At 39.2% G+C, this 20,584-nt stretch overlaps 1 protein-coding gene across 3 annotated transcripts; it reads right to left on the reverse strand.

Annotated features, from left to right (window-relative positions):
• Positions 1-9,635: 9,635 nt before the first annotated feature.
• Positions 9,636-16,335, reverse strand: LOC113130643 (lumican). Of its 3 annotated transcripts, none has more exons than XM_026307427.1 (5): positions 16,304-16,335; positions 13,243-13,574; positions 12,719-13,043; positions 11,989-12,300; positions 9,636-10,757 (listed from the first exon to the last, which is right to left on the reverse strand). In XM_026307427.1, the coding sequence occupies exons 2-5, from the start codon at positions 13,546-13,548 to the stop codon at positions 10,606-10,608; spliced, it is 1,095 nt and encodes a 364-aa protein (XP_026163212.1). In that variant the 5' UTR covers positions 13,549-13,574; positions 16,304-16,335; the 3' UTR covers positions 9,636-10,605. The 3 variants fall into 3 exon arrangements, with proteins under 3 accessions (XP_026163212.1, XP_026163213.1, XP_026163211.1); XM_026307428.1 differs by lacking the exon at positions 16,304-16,335 and adding an exon at positions 16,140-16,281; XM_026307426.1 differs by lacking the exon at positions 16,304-16,335 and adding an exon at positions 13,672-14,136.
• Positions 16,336-20,584: the final 4,249 nt, after the last annotated feature.

Raw genomic sequence — 20,584 nt, forward strand, 5'->3', positions numbered from 1 at the left:
TTGAATATTTCCAGTATCATGACCATAATCTAATACCATCAGAAATCAAACGAATGTAGAACAGCATATTAAAAACAATTAAAGCAAAGGCATAAACTGACTCATATTAATATTTGTCTTTGCAGAATGGAGGAAGTTCTTCTGACTCACACAGAAGGAAAAGAAGAACCATGTATTTGTTTTCTTGTAACTTTTTCATCCACACTACCCTGCCCTCTTGTAAACCTGTTATTAACATTTGACTTGACTCACATGTTTACTTTAAGAGCATCGCCTTTTTTTTATTTCCTTACATAAAAATCCATCCTCTATACTTGGCATTTAATTTACCTGAAGTCAGCAGCCTGTCACCCTATGATGCCTCATGTCCATTAGCCCATGGCACTACTTACTCTGACACTGTACAGGGTGGTCAACCCAGGGATAAAACTGTATGTATTATGTTTTTCTTCTTGTATTTATTAGAGTTTGAGTAACTAACAGGGGAAAACCGGGTGGTTTGGATTTGCATGTGAAAACTAAGTCATGTGGTCTGTGGAATGTAACTGTTTGGCCTGCAGCGCGCCGTCACACCAAGTCCGGACAGAGACGGTCGGACGTCAGCGCTTTGTTTTTTAGGCCTTAATTCAACCAGTTTATTCGAGAAGGGAGAGGTGTGCAGGCAGACAACCAGCTTTTACTGCAGGAAATATTTAAGCAGCAGACCTCTCCAGTGCTATTACACATTGCAGAAGCTGTCTTCCAAGCAGATGGAGAGAACGAGGCAGACTTAGGCTCCAGCCCAAAATGACTTGGTGTGTATAATAATCTGAGAATTTCCAAGAACGGTCTGTTCTGTCATCTACAGGATGATGTGGATGATTGAACTGTTTGGCTAAAAGGAGACTCACACAAGTTTCAGTCAAAAATGTTCTCAGAGGAAATAAAGCCAGAGCAATGCTAATATTCAACTTCCAAAGTCAAGTCAAAATTCACAGGTTTGAACCCTCATCCTGGCAAATATTAACAATCTTTCCTAAACCCAAGTTCAACAATGTTCTCATTGTCTTTGCCCTTGAAAGGTTTCATAAAAATGTAACTTTATTGTCTCATAAATCATTTTATTATACACAAATGACACGGTTTTTGCATTAATCACTATTGAGTAAACTTTGTAATTCACTTAAAACAACTCCATGGGATTTACAGCATCAATGGCAGAAGTAAAAACAAACACTGAACACTAACATTCACTGCTTATTTTATCTACCAAAGATAAAGTGTACTGAGATTTCTTCACTGTTCATGGCTTTGTCCATCACCCAGACTAAGGCTATGACATTGCTGGTGCATGACATCACAACAACTCTTCATCACAGAAGTCAGGGAGCTCAAAGGTCCGTTGCTATTTATCTATGAAGTCAAATGGAAAATATTTCTGCCATTGAAACACTGGTAAAATTAGTTTCTTGAGTTTCTGAGAAAATGTACCATTTTATGAAAAAATAATGTAATTGTGAAATACATGGCAGCAACACGTCTCAAAAAGGTTGGGACAGACATTATGAAAGGCTGCAAAAGTAAATGGCACTAACAAGGAAGAGCTGGAAGAACTTCTTGCAACTAATTAGGTTAGTTGGCCATAAGTCAGTAACATGATTGGGTATAAAAACAGCATCTTAGAGAGTCAGAGTCTTATAGAAAGTAAAGATGGGCAGAGGTTCACCAATCTGTGAAAAGCTGCGTCTATAAATTGTTGAACAATTTCAGAATAATGTTCCTCAACTCATCACCGACAGAACATAATGTCATCAGAAGTTTCAGAGCATCTATGTGCCCTCAGATGATTCTGCATTAAAAACAGGGATGAGCTCGCTGTGCCATCCAAAAGTGCAAGTTAAAGCTTTATCATGCAAAGAAGAAGCCTTTTATGAAGAACTGTTCTGTGGTCAGATGAATCAAAATTAGATATTCTTTTTGGCAACAACAGGCGCTGTGTCCTCTGGAGCTGAGGGACCTTCTGGTTTATGATCAGTGCTCAGTTTAAAAGCCTGCATCTCTAATGGCATGAGGGCACATTAGTGCCTATGTAATGGGCAGCTGGCACATCTGGAAAGGCTCCATCAACGCTGAGAGATATATCCAGGTTTTAGTGCAACATAGCCCATCCAGATGATGTATGATAACTGTATCTATGACAACAGCATGGCTTTGTAGTAGAAGAGTCCAGGTGCTGAACTGATGCTGAAGTCCAGACCTTTTACCTTTTGAAAATATTTGGCACATGTTTAGACAAAAAATACGTGAAAGAAGACCCAGCACTGTTGAGCAGGTAAGACTGGGACAACATCACTTTCCCAAAACTGCAGCAACTGGTTTCTTCACTTCCCACACGTTTACACACTGTTGTTAAAAGAAGAGGGGAAGCAACACCGTGGTAAACATGGGCCTGTCCCAACTTTTTTGAGACGTGTTGCTGCCATCAATTTCAAAATGACCTTTTTTTTTTAAATGGTAGATTTTCTCAGTTTAAACATTTATATGTTTTCCATGTTCTACTGTGAATAAATTATGAGTTTATAAGATTTGAAAATCATTGCATTCTGTTTCTAAGTTGATTTTACACAGCGTCCCAGCTTTTTGGGAATTGGGGTTGTACGTCATTCTATTATATATAAACCATCAGTCTTTTGTATACAATATGAGTGAAATGAAAATGTTATAACACACACAAAACACCATTAGTAACTGTGGATCCCCAGGCAGCTGATGAGACTGGGAAGCATTGCGTCATGTGTGAAATCATTCTACATTTGCTGTTAATTGAAAAGCATTTTGTCAACTAAGCATGTTGTCAAACAAACCAGTAGAAAGATGCCACCTGGACATTTGGACAGGGGACATTTCCAAATCAAAGCACATCCCCTAATGTGTTAAATCAAACATTGTCCAGCAGAGACAAACTTTAGCCCGTACACTGAGACAGTTTTCTTTGTTGATCGCTCTGGATGTGATGAGTTGGCACTGTCAAATCAGAAACCTGTCTGGTGAAATGTTGCTTTGTTTAAAGCACATGAACCATATGGGTTTTGCAGCCTTTCAATAAAACGTCATCCAACATGTGTCAGCACCATATGGTCCGGACTAATTTTCACGTGATTCAAGCACCTTCTTTAGTTCTTCGGTTTCCCGACATTATTTTTGATTCGTGTGTTTGGTGGAGAGGTGGTTAGCACTGTCGCCTCACAGCAAAAACTGTTCAGGTTTGAATCCTGCTCGACCTGGAGTCTTTCTGTGTGGTTTGCATGCACTTTCTCTGAGTACTCCAGCTCACTCCCAGAGTCCAAACACATGCATTCGGTGTTAGGTTAATATTAATAGGTGACTCTAAATTACCCATTGGTGTAAGTGCCTAAACTACTTACTGATGCTGTTCACCGCTCCAGCACACTCACCTTGATTTCTGCTTTGTCCATCAGAACTTACTACTTAGTGAACTGTTGAATTTACACTAAAAGTAGTGACTGAGTGAATGAAATTGTGATTTACAACCCGATCACACTGTCCAGAAAACATTTGAACATTTCCAGCAGACTTGTTTTTAAAGCAAGAACCCTTAGGCTTAAATGTGCACTATACCTACAGTCTGACCCGACTAGAGCTTTCAAACTGCACATTTGTTTCTTTGTTTGTTTTGTTTTAACCATAGACTGCATAATTTTAACATGACCTCATGAGAAGTAGTCAGAGAATAAAACCTGTCCTGGCATTGGAAATAATGTGAGGTGAAGATTCCTGTTCAGGGGCAGGATTTAGTTAACATGCATTTTCGCTGTATACTAATTTGGAGGCAGGAAGTAGTGATGATTTTTATGCAGATGGATTCTCTGACATTAAAAAAACATATTAAGCCCATACGCTTTATAACATGTGGTACTGCAGCATGTGTATGCATGTGTCCATATTGTGTTGAATAACGGGCATGTGTTTTACATATGAGGCTGGTACTCAGTTAAATATGGAATGTGTGACACAGACTCCATAAGTAGTGAAACTGTTCTCACATGCAAACGAGCATATTTTGTACGTACAATGTTCAGTCTGGACCATACACTCTCCCTCCCTAATGTTTGGTCAGCAACCTAATGAAAGTGTCAACAGAAGAGCCACAACTCCTCTCTCTGCTCTCTGAGTTGTGTTGCATTATCAGCTGCCTAAACATGGGAGATCACCCAGTCCACTGTGCAGGGACTGTGGGAAAACCTCAGAATATGTTGTGGTAAACAGTCCTGTTCACTATTATTACAAACTCTGCAGACTCAGGAAGTTTACAGACTAAATCCTCAGTCTTTCTGTCAAGTTAGATATCACACTTATTGCAAAAAACTACATGTGAGAAGAAAACCTAGATTTAGCCTTTTTACCAAAAATGCACTTTGTTAAAGCTGAAATTAAATGCAGCCACAACTAAAAAAACATGAGCCTTATCACTTTTGCAAAAATTAGTTTTTACTGTACCACACTGCATGTGTGTAAAATAGTAATGACTCTCTTCAGACGTTAAAGGAAATACAAGACAGCAGAATCAGCATCTGTGTGTGTGATCATGTGTGTGTCTAATGAGAGGGCTGGAGGTTTTAGTCTTGCTTGTAAACAGGCCTGTAAATGAATCTAACGGCTTCCTCAGTCATTCAGCCAAAACCACAATTACCATACAAGTCTGTGATGGATTTAGAGATGATTTCTCCACCCACCACCAGACTTTGGGAGGTCTTAGCCTCTTTTTATATCATTCCCCTGTTAGTCAGTTGGTCCATCAGCCTGTCCAAAAATTTGGTTTTACACTTATTTGTCTTATTTGTTTTTAAGAAAACTGCTCATGTATTCATCTCAGATCTAATCCAAAAATCAATATGCTTTTTTCCAATTCGGTATCCTGCAGCTACTAGAACACTTCACTTGAAGTCAATCATGATCTCAGTATAGCAGCAAGTAGCATTAAAGCCTTTCAGTGCCTGAAAGTCAATAAACTGAAATCTCAAACATGATCCATCAGCTACTGCTAAAAGTCCACTGATTATCTTGGCTTGCTTACACCCACTATCTTTAGCACATAAGCCTACCATTGGCACTGTGTGCTAGGGTTTGTATTAAAGAGGCAGCTTAATTAAATTCCAAACCCCAGCTGCTAAACGAACTTTTTCTCAAAATGTTCTGACAGTTCCTAAACTTAAACCAGCATTATTGGATTGTTAGTCATTTGGTGGCAACACACTTACACAACATGAATTCATCTTCACATAAAGCTGAATACTGTGTAATACTGATGTAGTCTACTGCAAACAGTTCCTGATGAACACATAAAGCAGGTATGGTGCAAAACGAGCACTGACTCATTTTACGGACACAAGCATGAGGAGCTCAGGTGTCATTAGATTACAATGGCTGCAGCCTATTTATGTGTCATGGTATTGTGCATGAGGTTGCTGAGTGACACTGGTGTGACATTTAATGGAGCTCAGCTCTTGTTAATGATCCCAGGCTTCTAAATTTCTGCCCTATTATCTCAGCAGTTAAGATTTTTCTAGAGAACAAATCAAGAAGCAACTAAGAGCCATCTGGCAAAATCAGCAATGCTAATACAGACCACTGACAAATGGGTTCATATCAAACCTCAGCAGAGGGTGTTGTGTTGTTGGAGAGTGGGTGTCTGTGGACAGAGGGATGTGACATGTGATGGCTTTGGAGCTCTCTATGTTGCTGTTATGGCACCACTGAGAGCTTCATAGCAGATTGTTTTGGCTGGTGGTTTCCAAGGCAAGGTTTGCCTTAGAGAAGAGAAATGGATGGAGCTTTAATGTCTCCACCAGAGTTTCAGTCTGTTTTTAAGTTATTGTAAATACAGGCCCTCTGACTATAAATAACCTCTGAACTAACATGAATTATTTTTTTCTCTTACAATCCAATTTTAGGGAAGAGAAGTACTGCTGCTGTTAATAAATGTGTGTTTCACTGTTGATCACTTTGCTTCATGGTTCTGAAGGTGAGGAATGTTGCAGGAGTCTGGTCTAAGTGTTTGAGGATGACTGATTCACAGACCAACAAAAACCATAAAAACACATTAGTTGTAGTTTTTGATGAAAACTACAGCAACACCACATAAATAAAGGAAAGCATGCAGGTGACACTGAAAACATAAAGGTGTCAGAGGGGCTCAGGATGAGTTTTAAGGTGTTAATAGTTGACCTCTACAATAGTCACAGGGATAGTTGAAATTGATTGTTTCAGTAGTTTGATGTACTGAAATTCTGTTTTTTTCATAGTAGCTTCACATCTTGAGCTTGTCATCTAACTCTCAGGAAGAAAGTGAATAAGATTATTGATATTGATAAGATTAGGGCAAAATGTCATGCAGTTTTTTAAAGACGCATAGCAGCTGGACTGCTTGCATTGTGCTTACAGCCTCTCAGTGGCAGCATGGAAGCAGGGAACTTTTTCCATCAACTTGTCTCCTTCCATAGTGACTTTATACACAACTGGTCATCACTGGAACAGACTTTAATAGACTTATGGTTAATATTCGTCGTCCCTAGAAGGAAGTCCGTCTGAATGACTCCTTCCTCTGGTTAAAGTGGGTCCAGACATAGCACAAGTCTGATCAGACCATCAAACACACTCATGGTGTTTATAAGACATTGTGTCACCTGGAAAATATGGCAGCAGCTTTAGTAATGGTACATGGGACAAAGACAGTCTCACACACCCACAAAATAAGTACTGTGTGTAGTTATTAATAGGTAGTTGAGTATTTGAATGAAAAGTATTATGTGTGTATTATGTATTACTCATGTGTCTTCACCTAGAGGAAAAGTATATCTTAGGAAGCCTATCTTGTCACACTTTCACTGTCATTTATTTTTCCACATGTGATTATTTTATCAGTGTGTTATATGTTGAAAAAAATTATCATTAAAAAAAGGATGTTGCAGTTTCCATCCATGGAATTTGAACTGTCAAAGGGGAAATAATCAAAGATATATGTATATTTTTATAATCACATTTATTTTCTTGCGTCTTTCAGTAAAACTGACATTTTGGATGATGTAATTTTTCAGTAAATACAGTGGGTACGGAAAGTATTCAGACCCCTTTAAATTTTTCACTCTTTGTGTCATTGCAGTCATTTGCCAAAATCAAAAAAGTTCATTTTATTTCTCATTAATGTACACTCAGCACCCCATCTTGACAGAAAAAAACAGAAATGTAGAAATTTTTGCAAATTTATTAAAAAAGAAAAACTGAAATATCACATGGTCATAAGTATTCAGACCCTTTGCAGTGACACTCATATTTAACTCACATGCTGTCCATTTCTTCTGATCCTCCTTGAGATGGTTCTGCTCCTTCATTGGAGTCCAGCTGTGTTTAATTAAACTGATTGGACTTGATTAGGAAAGGCACACACCTGTCTATATAAGACCTTACAGCTCACAGTGCATGTCAGAGCAAATGAGAATCATGAGGTCGAAGGAACTGTCCAAGGAACTCAGAGACAGGATTGTGGCAAGGCACAGATCTGGCCAAGGTTACAAAAGAATTTCTGCAGCACTCAAGGTTCCTAAGAGCACAGTGGCCTCCATAATCCTCAAACGGAAAAAGTTTGGGAGGACCAGAACTCTTCCTAGACCTGGCCGTCCAGCCAAACTGAGCAATCGTGGGAGAAGAGCCTTGGTGAGAGAGGTAAAGAAGAACCCAAAGATCACTGTGGCTGAGCTCCAGAGATGCAGTAGGGAGATGGGAGAAAGTTCCACAAAGTCAACTATCACTGCAGCCCTCCACCAGTCGGGGCTTTATGGCAGAGTGGCCCGATGGAAGCCTCTCCTCAGTGCAAGACACATGAAAGCCCGCATAGAGTTTGCGAAAAAAAACATGAAGGACTCCCAGACTATGAGAAATAAGATTCTCTGGTCTGATGAGACCAAGATTGAACTTTTTGGCGTTAATTCTAAGCGGTGTGTGTGGAGAAAACCAGGCACTGCTCATCACCTGCCCAATACAATCCATACAGTGAAACATGGTGGTGGGAGCATCATGTTGTGGGGGTGTTTTTCAGCTGCAGGGACAGGACGACTGGTTGCAATTGAAGGAAAGATGAATGCGGCCAAGTACAGAGATATCTTGGAAGAAAACCTCTTCCAGAGTGCTCAGGACCTCAGACTGGGCCGAAGGTTCACCTTTCAACAGGACAATGACCCTAAGCACACAGCTAAAATAACAAAGGAGTGGCTTCGGAACAACTCTGTGATCGTTCTTGACTGGCCCAGCCAGAGCCCTGACCTAAACCCAATTGAGCATCTCTGGAGAGACCTGAAAATGGCTGTCCACCAACGTTCACCATCCAACCTGACAGAACTGGAGAGGATCTGCAAGGAAGAATGACAGAGGATCCCCAAATCCAGGTGTGAAAAACTTGTTGCATCATTCCCAAGAAGACTCATGGCTGTACTAGCTCAAAAGGGTGCTTCTACTCAATACTGAGCACAGGGTCTGAATACTTATGACCATGTGATATTTCAGTTTTTCTTTTTTAATAAATTTGCAAAAATTTCTACATTTCTGGTTTTTTCTGTCAAGATGGGGTGCTGAGTGTACATTAATGAGAAATAAAATGAACTTTTTTGATTTTGGCAAATGGCTGCAATGACACAAAGAGTGAAAAATTTAAAGGGGTCTGAATACTTTCTGTACCCACTGTACCTCTGTCATAATAACTACCTTAATAACAGGAAAGTGGTAGTGCAATTATCAAGTCTTCACCACATTATTAACAGGAAGTATTGTCATTATGAGAAAAGCAACACAAGATTATGATCAGTATGATTAGATCAGTACTCACGCCTTTTTGATTCATGGTATAGAAAGGAAATGTAGATGGTATTAGTATTATTATTATTGTGCAGGTGTTTTATAACTCAATGATTTTATAGATAGAAGCAGGTTATGATCCACTTAACGCTGCTCCAGCAGACAGAAACACATATCAGAATAAATTCATGTCTGTCATAGTTATAATGCGGAATCTGACAAGATCTGGAGGCCATTATGATGAGATATGTAAATTATAATAATATTCATTCCATTTCTGTCTTGTTCTTGTTGAAATTTGCTGGAGTTTTTGAAAGGTTCAAATCAAACTCCCGCACGTCAGCGGTGACGCTGACATGTGTGACACAAACTAGATAAAGTTTGTGTGAAGTGACAAAAGATGACATTTATATTGTGAAGTGACTAATTTTCACTTCCAGCAGTTTGTGTCAGGATTTTTCTTTATCACTGAGATCTGTGTGTCTCTGCAGAGTATGAGCTCCTCCTCTGTCAGCTGGACCCTTCCTCCAGTATAATAAACTGAGATGACATCCTGACAAAAAACAGGCTCAAAAACTATTGAGCACAAATGTCGGACACATAGAAATCAGCTAAGGAACAAATGCTTTAATACAAATGTCAAAGTGCCAAAAGACAGTACAATACTGAGCCTCTGCTGCTACATGGGTCTTTTTTCTTTACGTGTTTGTTCTTTCTTTTTTATAGTACATGCACATTTAACTGTATAACTTTACACAGAGGCTTATATTTACACTGTATGATTTGTTGTTTAATGTTTAGACCCTGGAGTCTTCTTGTTACACATATAGTATTATTAATTTGTTCTGTCCATAAGGTAGACTATAGAAAATTTAAAAACCTTCATTTGGGGAGTTGATTGTTCTTCAAGTCAAACAATTTATTAATTTATTTAAAAGAAAAACAAAATCTAATGAATATATAAGGAAATTTTCTCACCTTGTTTTAATTTGGGCTTTGACTTCATGTCTATTGTGTACATTCACTCAGTTTTAAATATACATACGTATAGGATTATGCTGAACTGCATTTCATGGTATTGTCACATAATGACACATAATGAAAGTGACGGAGACCAGTTTCCAAAATGAAGTTTGAATTTTACTAAGCTGTTTTGTGACAGAGCAACTTGAAGATTTCTTTGAATAATTTTTTTCGAAATAGTTTCGTGCTGAACCCAGCTGCACATGTGGACTGTTTAACACTGTCCAGCTACATAACTGAGTCAGATTCTCTCGAGGGAAGCTACTGAATTTAGCCATTTATACATAGACAGCCCAGTTTAACCAGAGTGCATTACTCTGTGCCGTCAGAAATAAGACACAGTTCTTATCCAGTAACAACACACAGATGTACGATCCTGCTGAGGCTGCAGAAGATGCAGTGAAAGGGAGAAACTCATGGGAATGGTGGTATGACGAATGCTTTGATCAGAAGTTTTGGCATTATGATAAAATAACACTGGTTTAGAGTACAAATTCATGCACTGGCATCATTTGAAGGTCAGTTTTCCCATCAGTGCTTGGCAGCATATCTACATATTAAAGACATAACAAATTAGCTTCTTCTTTTCGAGTGTGTAGCTTTAAGGCTCCTTTGTTTGAGTTCACAAATAGAGAGCTGGGTAAGTGAATAAAAATTTAAGTTGAGTCACGTTTTTGTCTTAGAGGAGGTTGGCCAGCCACACACAGTAAACCCTTCTTAGATGTTCAGAAAGTGGAGTCAGATGTAAATACTTTCAAGTACTCTAAGGCAGAAGACCCAGTCAGGGGGCAGCTGGTGGTAGAATATTTTGTTTCCATCCAATCGCAGGATCTTCATCCTGGAGTAGGACAAGGGTCCCACCTCTCTGCAGAAACTAGTCAAGGGGAACTCTGGTGAAAAGACAGAAAACAGGCTTTTTGTTTTCAAACAAGTAGAGACTATGTTTTAGTATTAGAGATCCTTTATTTACCAGAGTAACAACCATCTGCTAATTGCTGTCTAATCAAAGCACAGTAGACATTAAACCACACCCAAGGTTTGATTTCACATCATGTACCATGTGTTCATCATGTGTAAATTATTATGATGAAGTCATTCGATTACTTGTCTTATTTACAAGGCCATGTGCAGTCTGCAAATGTTGCTCTTCTCCTCACACACTCTGAATTTACCATTAGCTCTCTTGCAGGTGTTGTGAAGCAAAGGAGGGCAAGAAAATCCTCAACACCCTCTTTTGCTGCCCTACTTTATTTCAGTAGTAGAGCTTCTTTCAGCCCTGTAGGCTTTGGCAGACAGAATCACAGTAGCTGTCAGGCTGCTAGCTAGACGATGAGGTGGATGTTATTGTGTAACGGTCTTGCCATCTGTCTGTCCTGTTGGTATACAGTTCCACTGTCTGCTGCATCAAACACTTAGAAACAAAAACACAATTTTATTTTTCCAAAGCCCATGAGCCAAAAGTGCACAGTCATTGCTGCTGGATGCTCTTGTGAGTCAAACTGTGGCTCTTGGCTACAAGGCTCCTGCACTGTGATACAAATCCTAGCTGTCTGAAAAGGGCCAGAATGAAAGGACAGAGAGTAAAAGGAAAGGGGAGCCTGAAGAGGGGAACAGCATGTGCTTCTGGCTCATCTGGCACTCTTACCTCTGAATCCATCACAGATGTTTTCATACCACTCTCTGCTTCTTTTCCTAGCTTACTTTCCCTTCCTCCAAACACCCAACATTCCCTCCTTCTTCTCTTCTCCACCCTCTTCTCACTTCTTTTCTTTCCATGTCTCCCTCTGAGTCCCTCCACTCCCTTCATTCTCTCTCCCTCCATTTCTGACTCGTCTTGCCTGCAAGCTGCCCAGTCCTTGCCCCTCCCATGTCCATATGCAGAAAACTGGGTAGGATGTGTAAAAGGAGGAAGGGGCTGTGCAGGTCTCTGTACAGTTGTTTTCCAAGTTTTTCACATTCCTTCTTGTCCCTCACAGCAGGGTTTGGGTATTGGACCTCCCCAGGTGGTCAGCCACATACCTTACCAATGCTCTGCTTACTGTCACATGATATGAGTTTGTTGAATTGTAAAATGTCCATGACTACAATGCTCTGCATGAACAGTCTGAGTGTGGGCCTCACCTTGTATTTCATTGGCCTCCATGTAAAGGTACTGCAAGGTAGTGGGGACTGTGGGAATGGTAGTAAGTTTGTTGTAAGAAAGATCCAGTTCAATCAAGCTGGAGAAGTTGAAGGCCTGTGGGTGGATGCTCTGCAAACCACAGCGACTTAGACGGAGGTACTTAAGGTTGAGAAGCTTCTTAAAACTGTGCTCATCCAGCCCAGAGAGAGAGTTGTTAGACAGATAGAGCTGCTGGATGAAGGGAGGTAAATGCCTGGGGACAGTCGAGAACAAATTCCCACTGAGGTCCAACAGGTTCAGACTGACCAGACCTGTAAGACAAAGGGCAGATACACGCATACAAAAAAATACTGACAAATGTGTGACTAATAGAAAGGATCAGATGGATGAAAAAGGTACCATGTTAGGTACAGTAGCAATCATTGACACCGGTCTGTGCAGCACACTGAGCTGGGGTCCATGCACAATTTCACAAACACACTTCTGTCTGATAAAAGTTATCACATTAAAATATAGAGACAATGTGAGTTGTTGTGACTCATTACAAATTTGCTGAAAGACAAATTCACTTCACGGCTGAATTAAACACCGTTTTTATTTCAACCTCCTCAGATGTGAGCAGCTATAAGACAGCAGGGCAGAGCTGTGCTGTATCCTGATTTAACATCCAAATTATGCATTATGTATAATATATATGTGAGAAAGGAAATGACACACACATTACACTACCTTTAAAGTCTCCCTCTGTGATGGTCTGCAGTCTGTTTCCCTGCAGCAGCAGCAGTGTCAAGTTGTGTAGGCTGTGGAAAGCCCCCGGGCTGATGCTGCTGATTTGATTGTGGGCCAGTCGCAGTTGTTTGAGTCCAGCTGGTAGAGCGTTGGGCACTGAACTCAGGTGATTGTGGTTGGCAAAGAAGTAACACAGCTGGGCCTGGTTCTGCAGCACAGCCTGGTCCAGTCTGTCGCTCTGTAGCTGGTTGTGGTCTAGGATAAGCCACCGCAGCCCAGTAATGTTGGACAGAACAGAGTGTGATATGGATGAGATGTTGTTGCCCTAACAATAACAAAAAACAACAACAAAAACATGCTTGATGGATATGTCTTTTCACACTTCCCCTTGTAACATATACAGTATAGCACAGTGATCACCTACTGTGGAACAGTACACTGTGAACAGGAAATAAAAAAGCACTGCAGGGTCATGACAAACCATAGTAAAGACAACACACATTCAGTACCTGTGTTTTTCCTACCTGTAGGAAAAGGTATTGAGTTCTGTCTGGCAGGCTGTCTGGGATGTCAGCCAGGCCTCTGTGGTCACAATAGAGTGCTTTGGGCCACTGGATGGGGCATTCACACTGCTGAGGGCAAGCCTGAGGGTTGTTGGCTCTGAACCAGGCTGTGTCTATGCGACCCTGCAGGCTTAGTACACTGGGCTCATCCAAAAAGCGATTGATCCACAGTGGAACACCTCCATAGTCCATGTCAGACACAATGGTGGCTAAGGCAGAATGAAAAACACACAGCAGCACCAACGCAGCACAGCAAAGAAGAGCCATTGGGACAGCTGGTGAGAAATGTATTCCTGCAAATTAAACATCAAGACAATTTTATTAAATGTGAACTGTCAAACTGTCAAAAATGTGAAATGTCAAAGTTGGTTTACTAATCATGGTGATTACCATAAGACTGCAATTTTGTATAATGTCTTCTGTAGCTCTGGAGGAGCTTTGTCAAGTTGATGACTTCAAATGATTTATGTCTGAATATGGCAAGAGAACCCTACAAACTTTGGGCACTGAGTTGCTGTCGGCTCCAGTAAAATACGTCTGCTTTCTGAGAAATATGTCTAGTTCAGTAAAATATGTCTGGTCCAGTAAAATACGTCTGGTCCAGTAAAATACATCTGGTCTATGAAAAATGCATCTAGTCTAGTAAAATACGTCTGGTCTCTGAAAAATACATCCAGTCCAGTAAATTACATCTGGTCTCTTAAAAATAGATCTGGACCAGTAAAATACGTCTGGTTAAGTAAAATACATCTGGTCTCTTAAAAATAGATCTGGACCAGTAAAATATGTCTGGTTAAGTAAAATACATCAATACAAATACATGGTCATTAAAATATAAAATGCATGTGGTTTTTGAGAAATATGTCCGCTCTCTGAGAAATATATCTAGTTCAGTAAACTATGTCTGGTCCAATAAAATACAGCAGGTCTCAGAAAAATACGACTGGTCTCATAAAATATGACTGGTCCAATTAAATATGACTGGTCTGAGAAAAATACGACTGGTCTCTGAAACATACAACTGGTCCAATTAAATATGACTGGTCTCAGAAAAATATGACTGGTCTCTGAAAAATATGACTGGTCCAATTAAATATGACTGGTCTCTGAAAAATACGACTGGTCCAATTAAATATGACTGGTCTCTGAAAAATATGACTGGTCCAATTAAATATGACTGGTCTCAGAAAAATATGACTGGTCTCAGAAAAATATGACTGGTCCAATTAAATATGACTGATCTCTGAAAAATACGACTGGTCCAATTAAATATGACTGGTCTCAGAAAAATATGACTGGTCCAATTAAATATGACTGATCTCTGAAAAATACGACTGGTCCAATTAAATATGACTGGTCTCTGAAAAATACGACTGGTCCAATTAAATATGACTGGTCTCTGAAAAATACGACTGGTCCAATTAAATATGACTGGTCTCAGAAAAATACGACTGGTCTCATAAAATACGACTGGTCAAATAAAATACGACTGGTCCAATAAAGTACGACTGGTGTCTGAAAATACGACTGGAATTAGAAGAATACGACTAGTCCAATTAAATATGACTGGTCTCTGAAAAATATGACTGGTCTCTGAAAAATACGACTGGTCCAATTAAATATGACTGGTCTCTGAAAAATACGACTGGTCCAATTAAATATGACTGGTCTCTGAAAAATACGACTGGTCCAATTAAATATGACTGGTCTCTGAAAAATACGACTGGTCCAATTAAATATGACTGGTCTGATAAAAATACGACTGGTCTCTGAAAAATACGACTGGTCTGAGAAAAATACGACTGGTCTCATAAAAATACGACTGGTCTCTGAAAAATACGACTGGCCCAATTAAATATGACTGGACCCAGAAAAATACAACTGGTCTCATAAAATACGACTGGTCAAATAAAATACGACTGGTCCAATAAAGTACGACTGGTGTCTGAAAATACGACTGGAATTAGAAGAATACGACTGGTCCAATAAAATACAACTAGTCCAATAAAATACGATTTGTCCAATAAAATACGACTGGTCCCTGAAAAATATGTCCGGTCTGTGAAAAATACATCTTCTTCTTTTCCTTTCGGCTGCAGGGGTCGCCACAGCGAATCATCTGCCTCCGTTTAACCCTATCCTCTGTATCCTCCTCACCCACACCAACTATCCTTCACTACTTCCGATCTCTGAAAAATATGTCTGCTTCATTAAAATACATCTGACTCTGAAAAAAACAACTGGTTCAGTAAAATGTGACTGGTACCATGAAGGCATACATGGAGCACATACTGGTTAAACTTAAACAACTGAAAATCTTAATTTTAAATAGTTTCAGTAAAACTTTAAAATAAAATACAGTTTTATTTCAGTCTCTTTCAATCCCTGAGATTAATCAGTTTTGAAAACATTGAAATTGTATGGCACTATTTAAAATGAAACACTAGTTGAGGTGGTTACACCTGAATTCATGTTTTTATGCAATGAAATTTCCATCTATGAGAGGAAAGCATATAATTTTTTTTCCCTGCATGCACAATTGAAAATGGTTACGATAATTCCCACAAAGCTGGTTTGCACAAAAGCACACACGCAGACACATACTGAGACGCTCCGCTACTGTATAACACGGAAGTTAGTAAGAAAGGTTTGCGTCATCAGGAGGTTTGACTTGATCAGCATGTTTGCAATCTTGCATTTTACTTTACAATGCACCACATGCTCAAAAGGCTGCCAAGAATTACAGTAGCTGTGATATGCACAGGTCATCAAACCAGCTATGGGTTTGGACATTTCTAGTTTGGCTTGTCTTGTACAAAGAGGAAATGGGAACAGTCAAGAAACAAACAGACACTTACCTGAACCACGACAGGTTGTTTCAAGTTTCCAATAAAACCTCGTGAGCTGTATGTAACAAAGTGGTGTTTCAACGTGTCTGCATTTATGTGTGTGTGTGTGTGTGTGTGTGTGTGTGTGTGTGTGTGTGTGTATGTGTGTGTTTCAAGCTACCAGCTCAGTTTACCCACTGTCTAATACATTCCTCCTCTTCAAATGCTGCCCACATCCCTAACCCCAGACCTCCTCCTTAAGTTTCCCCTTGCGCTCTTCTTCCTTTGCTTTGTCTCAGCCATCTGTGACATTTGTACCCACAGCATTTGGTGGAAACATGTTTGCGTTTATCACGGAGATGCACAAAAAAAACACACAAAGAGACTGAAAAAGGGAAGAAGGAACAGGACAGGAAAAAAAATCAATTTAGGGCAACAAATAAGTTGGAATATGAGAAATGTCTGATCAGCAGTCAAGCCTTTTATTTTTCATGTGTGGGTATAAATACATATGCATCTGTGGTTGTGTGATTGGGTCTACAGTATGTGTTCTGCCTGGACTCATTCAAGCCACAAAGTACCTGGGGAGCCAGAGAGACCATTCTCTCTGTATCTTTGTGTGAGCATCTGTGTCCATCTGTTTGACTGGGCTGGTATTGCTCATACTGTGGGGACACAGTCACACTGTGGGGACTTGGCATCCTTATGGGGACAAAAAGCAAGTCCCCCAGACCTAAATACTTTACTTTCAGGACGACAGGGTCAATTTTAGGTTTAAATTAATGTTAGTGTAAAGGTTAGGATTGGACAAGTAATGGTTGCATTTAAAGTTCAGGAAAGCCTCTGGGAAAATAATGAAAGTCCATGTAAACTAAACTAATGGAAACCCATGGTGTGTGTGTGTGTCTATGTGTGTTGAAGGAAGAAACTTCTGTCACGCATCTGAGCAGAAGCAGAGGAAAACAATTCCAGATTGACCCTGCCCCCCTTCCCAAATTATGAGGAAAAGCTGTGAGAAAAGAGGCAAAGTGGAGATGAAGAGGGAAAAGCAGACAGTGTGTTTTGATCAGAGCATGGAGAGAGCTCTCTCTGGGAACAGCATGCGGAATTACAATTAAGCCAAATTTATTACATAGGCTTAATGCTTACCTTTATGTGTTTTTGGATACAAAAGATGTGAATGAAAGGAACATTAATTATTACAGTGTATGAAATTCAGAAACATGTGCTAGTGGCTAGCAGTTGTTAGACACGTGTGACATTTTCAGTACAACCGCATTAAATCTGAGAATAATACGAATTTCATAAGTACTGAGATATTTAAGTGCATCAGTAATAATTCTGACCTGGTGCTGGCTCTTGATGACTAATTTAGCACACTTGGTGATCCACGTGTGTCACCTTTCACAGCGTCTGAGACATTTCAACCTGATTCCTCATTTAACATTTAGTTTGGTGACGTAGATAATTAACGAGATACTAAGTTGAGGTCGTGACTAAATAATGAGATACTTTAATGAGTTAGGGACATTTTAGTGCGTAACAAAAATTACACAAGACACAACACAGTGTTATCTCCTATTACACCAATAGTACCGTAATATAACGTCAATTGTTTAGCAACTTTTGAGAAAAACATATTTCACAATACAAAGATTAATCACTTGGTTTATGCAACTTGCAATTGGATGAGATTTCATGTTTACTAATTTACACCATCTCACCTATGGCACAGTTTCCCTATGGTAGTACTACTTTAGCTCTGAGATGACTTAGAGCTGATTAATGGTTAGTTAGTGTTATCCATGGTTCGAGTGCAGGCATTATTTTGTACCATGTTTGTGCCTCTGTAACTTTGGTTCACTACCTTGTTTTCTTATTCTGACTTTTTGGTTGTAAAATTAAAGGTTGTAACAAAAATGACTGAGCACTAACATTTATCATGTTGGTATGTGAGCTTATGCACAAAAACAAATGATGGCTTGAAAGGGGTTAATATATTTGTTAGAGTCATCATCTTTTAATTTTTAAATTTTTGCCATTTTTTAATTATTATTCTTTGACAGTGATTAACATTTCTCAGAAAAGACTTTGCCCGCAGGTGGTTTCCTGACTAGTAGCTGGCAGGTACAGCAGATCCTCTGAGTGCTTGTCAGATATTGTAAAGGCATGTCTAAACCAGAGCGCTGAAAACCACTGAACCCTCCCTTCAAATACTTGCTGTTATTACAGATGGTATTACACTTCTTTTCACCTGCTCTGCTTCACATGTGCATCTTAAAAGAAGGGGTTAGACATTTTAAAAGAAGCTGCCAACATGCCATTTTATCAGTAATTACAGAAGGCAAATATCTGTCCTCAAATCTCTGTCATAACATGTAATACAATATAAATATCGTGTTTGCATGTAATAGCATGTAATTTGGATGCTGGTCCCAACTTTTCTGCTTGTCTGATCAGCTTCAAACTTGTCTTTACCTTGAAAACAACTGACAAAATGATCTTGCTTCAAGGTTACTGGCTGCTGCTTCATCATGATACAGATGTTCAATTTTCCACTTGAGTTTGTATTTATGTGTGTTTCAGTAAGTCAGTATAAACTCCCCATGAGGGATGGAAGCAAAGATTTGTGTGATATTTCTTCAGAACAGCCAATAAGTGGAACTTGAAACAACATTATTACCTGTTATCTGTCATCAGTATTTAAAAAATACAGTTATATATATTTTTAGAATAAAACAATTTTATTTAACTTAAGGCTGTTTCTCTTCCACATTTTGTTCCTCCCTTTACATGATTCCCTTGATCTGCTCAAGAAATTTTTTTCCAATAATATTTCCTGTTACAGACACTAGAGGGCTCCATTTCATCAATAATCAACAGCACACACAAGGCTGCTATAGTTTGGACTAAACTAAGGTCAAAGTCTGTTTTTGTACACTTAGGATCAATGCATTAATACTAACAGATGACATATATCTATTTTGAGGATGGGATTCATTTTTATAAAGAAAACTATTATATATTATATTATACCAACTATTTTAATAATGAAATTCACTTCAGGGTTGCAACTAGCGTTCTTGGTTGGAAGTATTGTCATGTTGCAAAGTAGAGATGTCTAGCACTTGTGGGGTGGCATTTGAATGCATCTCAGATCAGATGCCCTACAGTGTATTTTTAATATTTCAAATTTAGCATTGGTCATATAAAAATTGCTACGACACTACACTGATTTAGATCAAACCTATAACACTGTTACCAACATACAGTAAATTGACAGTATGTTTTTTTGTATGTGAAAAAGATTAGCTTGATGTGGTGTAAGAACATCTGTATGTGATTTATGCATGAGTGTGTGTGTGTGTGTGTGTGTGTGTGTGTGTGTGTGTGTGTGTGTGTGTGTGTGTGTGTGTGTGTGTGTGTGTTTGTGCACGAACATCTGCTTTGTATTGCATGGTTCATACTGCCCCTGTGCCCTGGGGTGCCATGGTTCAAGTTACCTTAAGGACACATTTTCCAGGGACCAGAGCAACCAAATGTGTGCATCTTCTAACTGAGTGTGTATGTGTTATTTTATGTAGTGTAATGTTACATGACTAAACAATCTCTGTGTGTAAGTTGGAGTTCAGAATATTTACTGTATGCATACAGTACATACATGCCCACAGCATACTATTGAACTGGTAGCCACAGGGTGTGTGTAATCATAAATCACATTGTGGAAACGAACATTTGGCTCCCACAAGGTTAACCACTAAATAATAGAGTTTGGGTTTATGTAATGTTACAGCAAAGGTTAGGGTTAGTGTCTTAGAAACTAAAAGAAGTCAATGCAACATCTTCCCAAGTGCTGAAAACAGGTTTTCTTGAGTTGAGGAGATGTAGTGGGGGACACGCAAACATAGTAAAAGATACACTCATGCAGACTGCAAGCTGGTAACAACTGAGGCAGGGAAAACCATAACTAGATAGTAGATAATGGTAGTATTCTCATGTGTTACATACTGCTTATTTTATTGTGATGCCGTCTGTCTTATTGAATTTTCAGCTTTTTTGTGGCAAGAAACAAAACACATTTCCATGTCGTTTACGAAGAAGAACACTGCATGCTTTTTTTATGACGCGTTAACATGGTCATTTCATCCTGTATGGATGCCATACATCCATAACAAGAACATTTAGTTCATTTCGAGCCACATGATGGTTTCCAAACAAAGTGCATTTTTCCACAATGATCTGAGTTTTTTGCTGGAGATTAAAACATTTTTGATGCCCTGGACAAAACTAGATGTTTTGTATAGTTTTTGTCTATTTCTGCATGTAAGTGACTAAACTAATGGAAACAACTATGTGTGTAAACAAGTCATCTAAAGAATGTAAACACCTGTGACATTCCTGGGTTTATGGCTTAAGTAGAAAAAACTGGGTCCTCTGATCTTCTGATCCCTGCTCAGAACTAATCATGACCCAGA

This window comes from Mastacembelus armatus, chromosome 5 (assembly GCF_900324485.2).
Source record: "Mastacembelus armatus chromosome 5, fMasArm1.2, whole genome shotgun sequence".
NCBI lineage: Eukaryota > Metazoa > Chordata > Actinopteri > Synbranchiformes > Mastacembelidae > Mastacembelus > Mastacembelus armatus.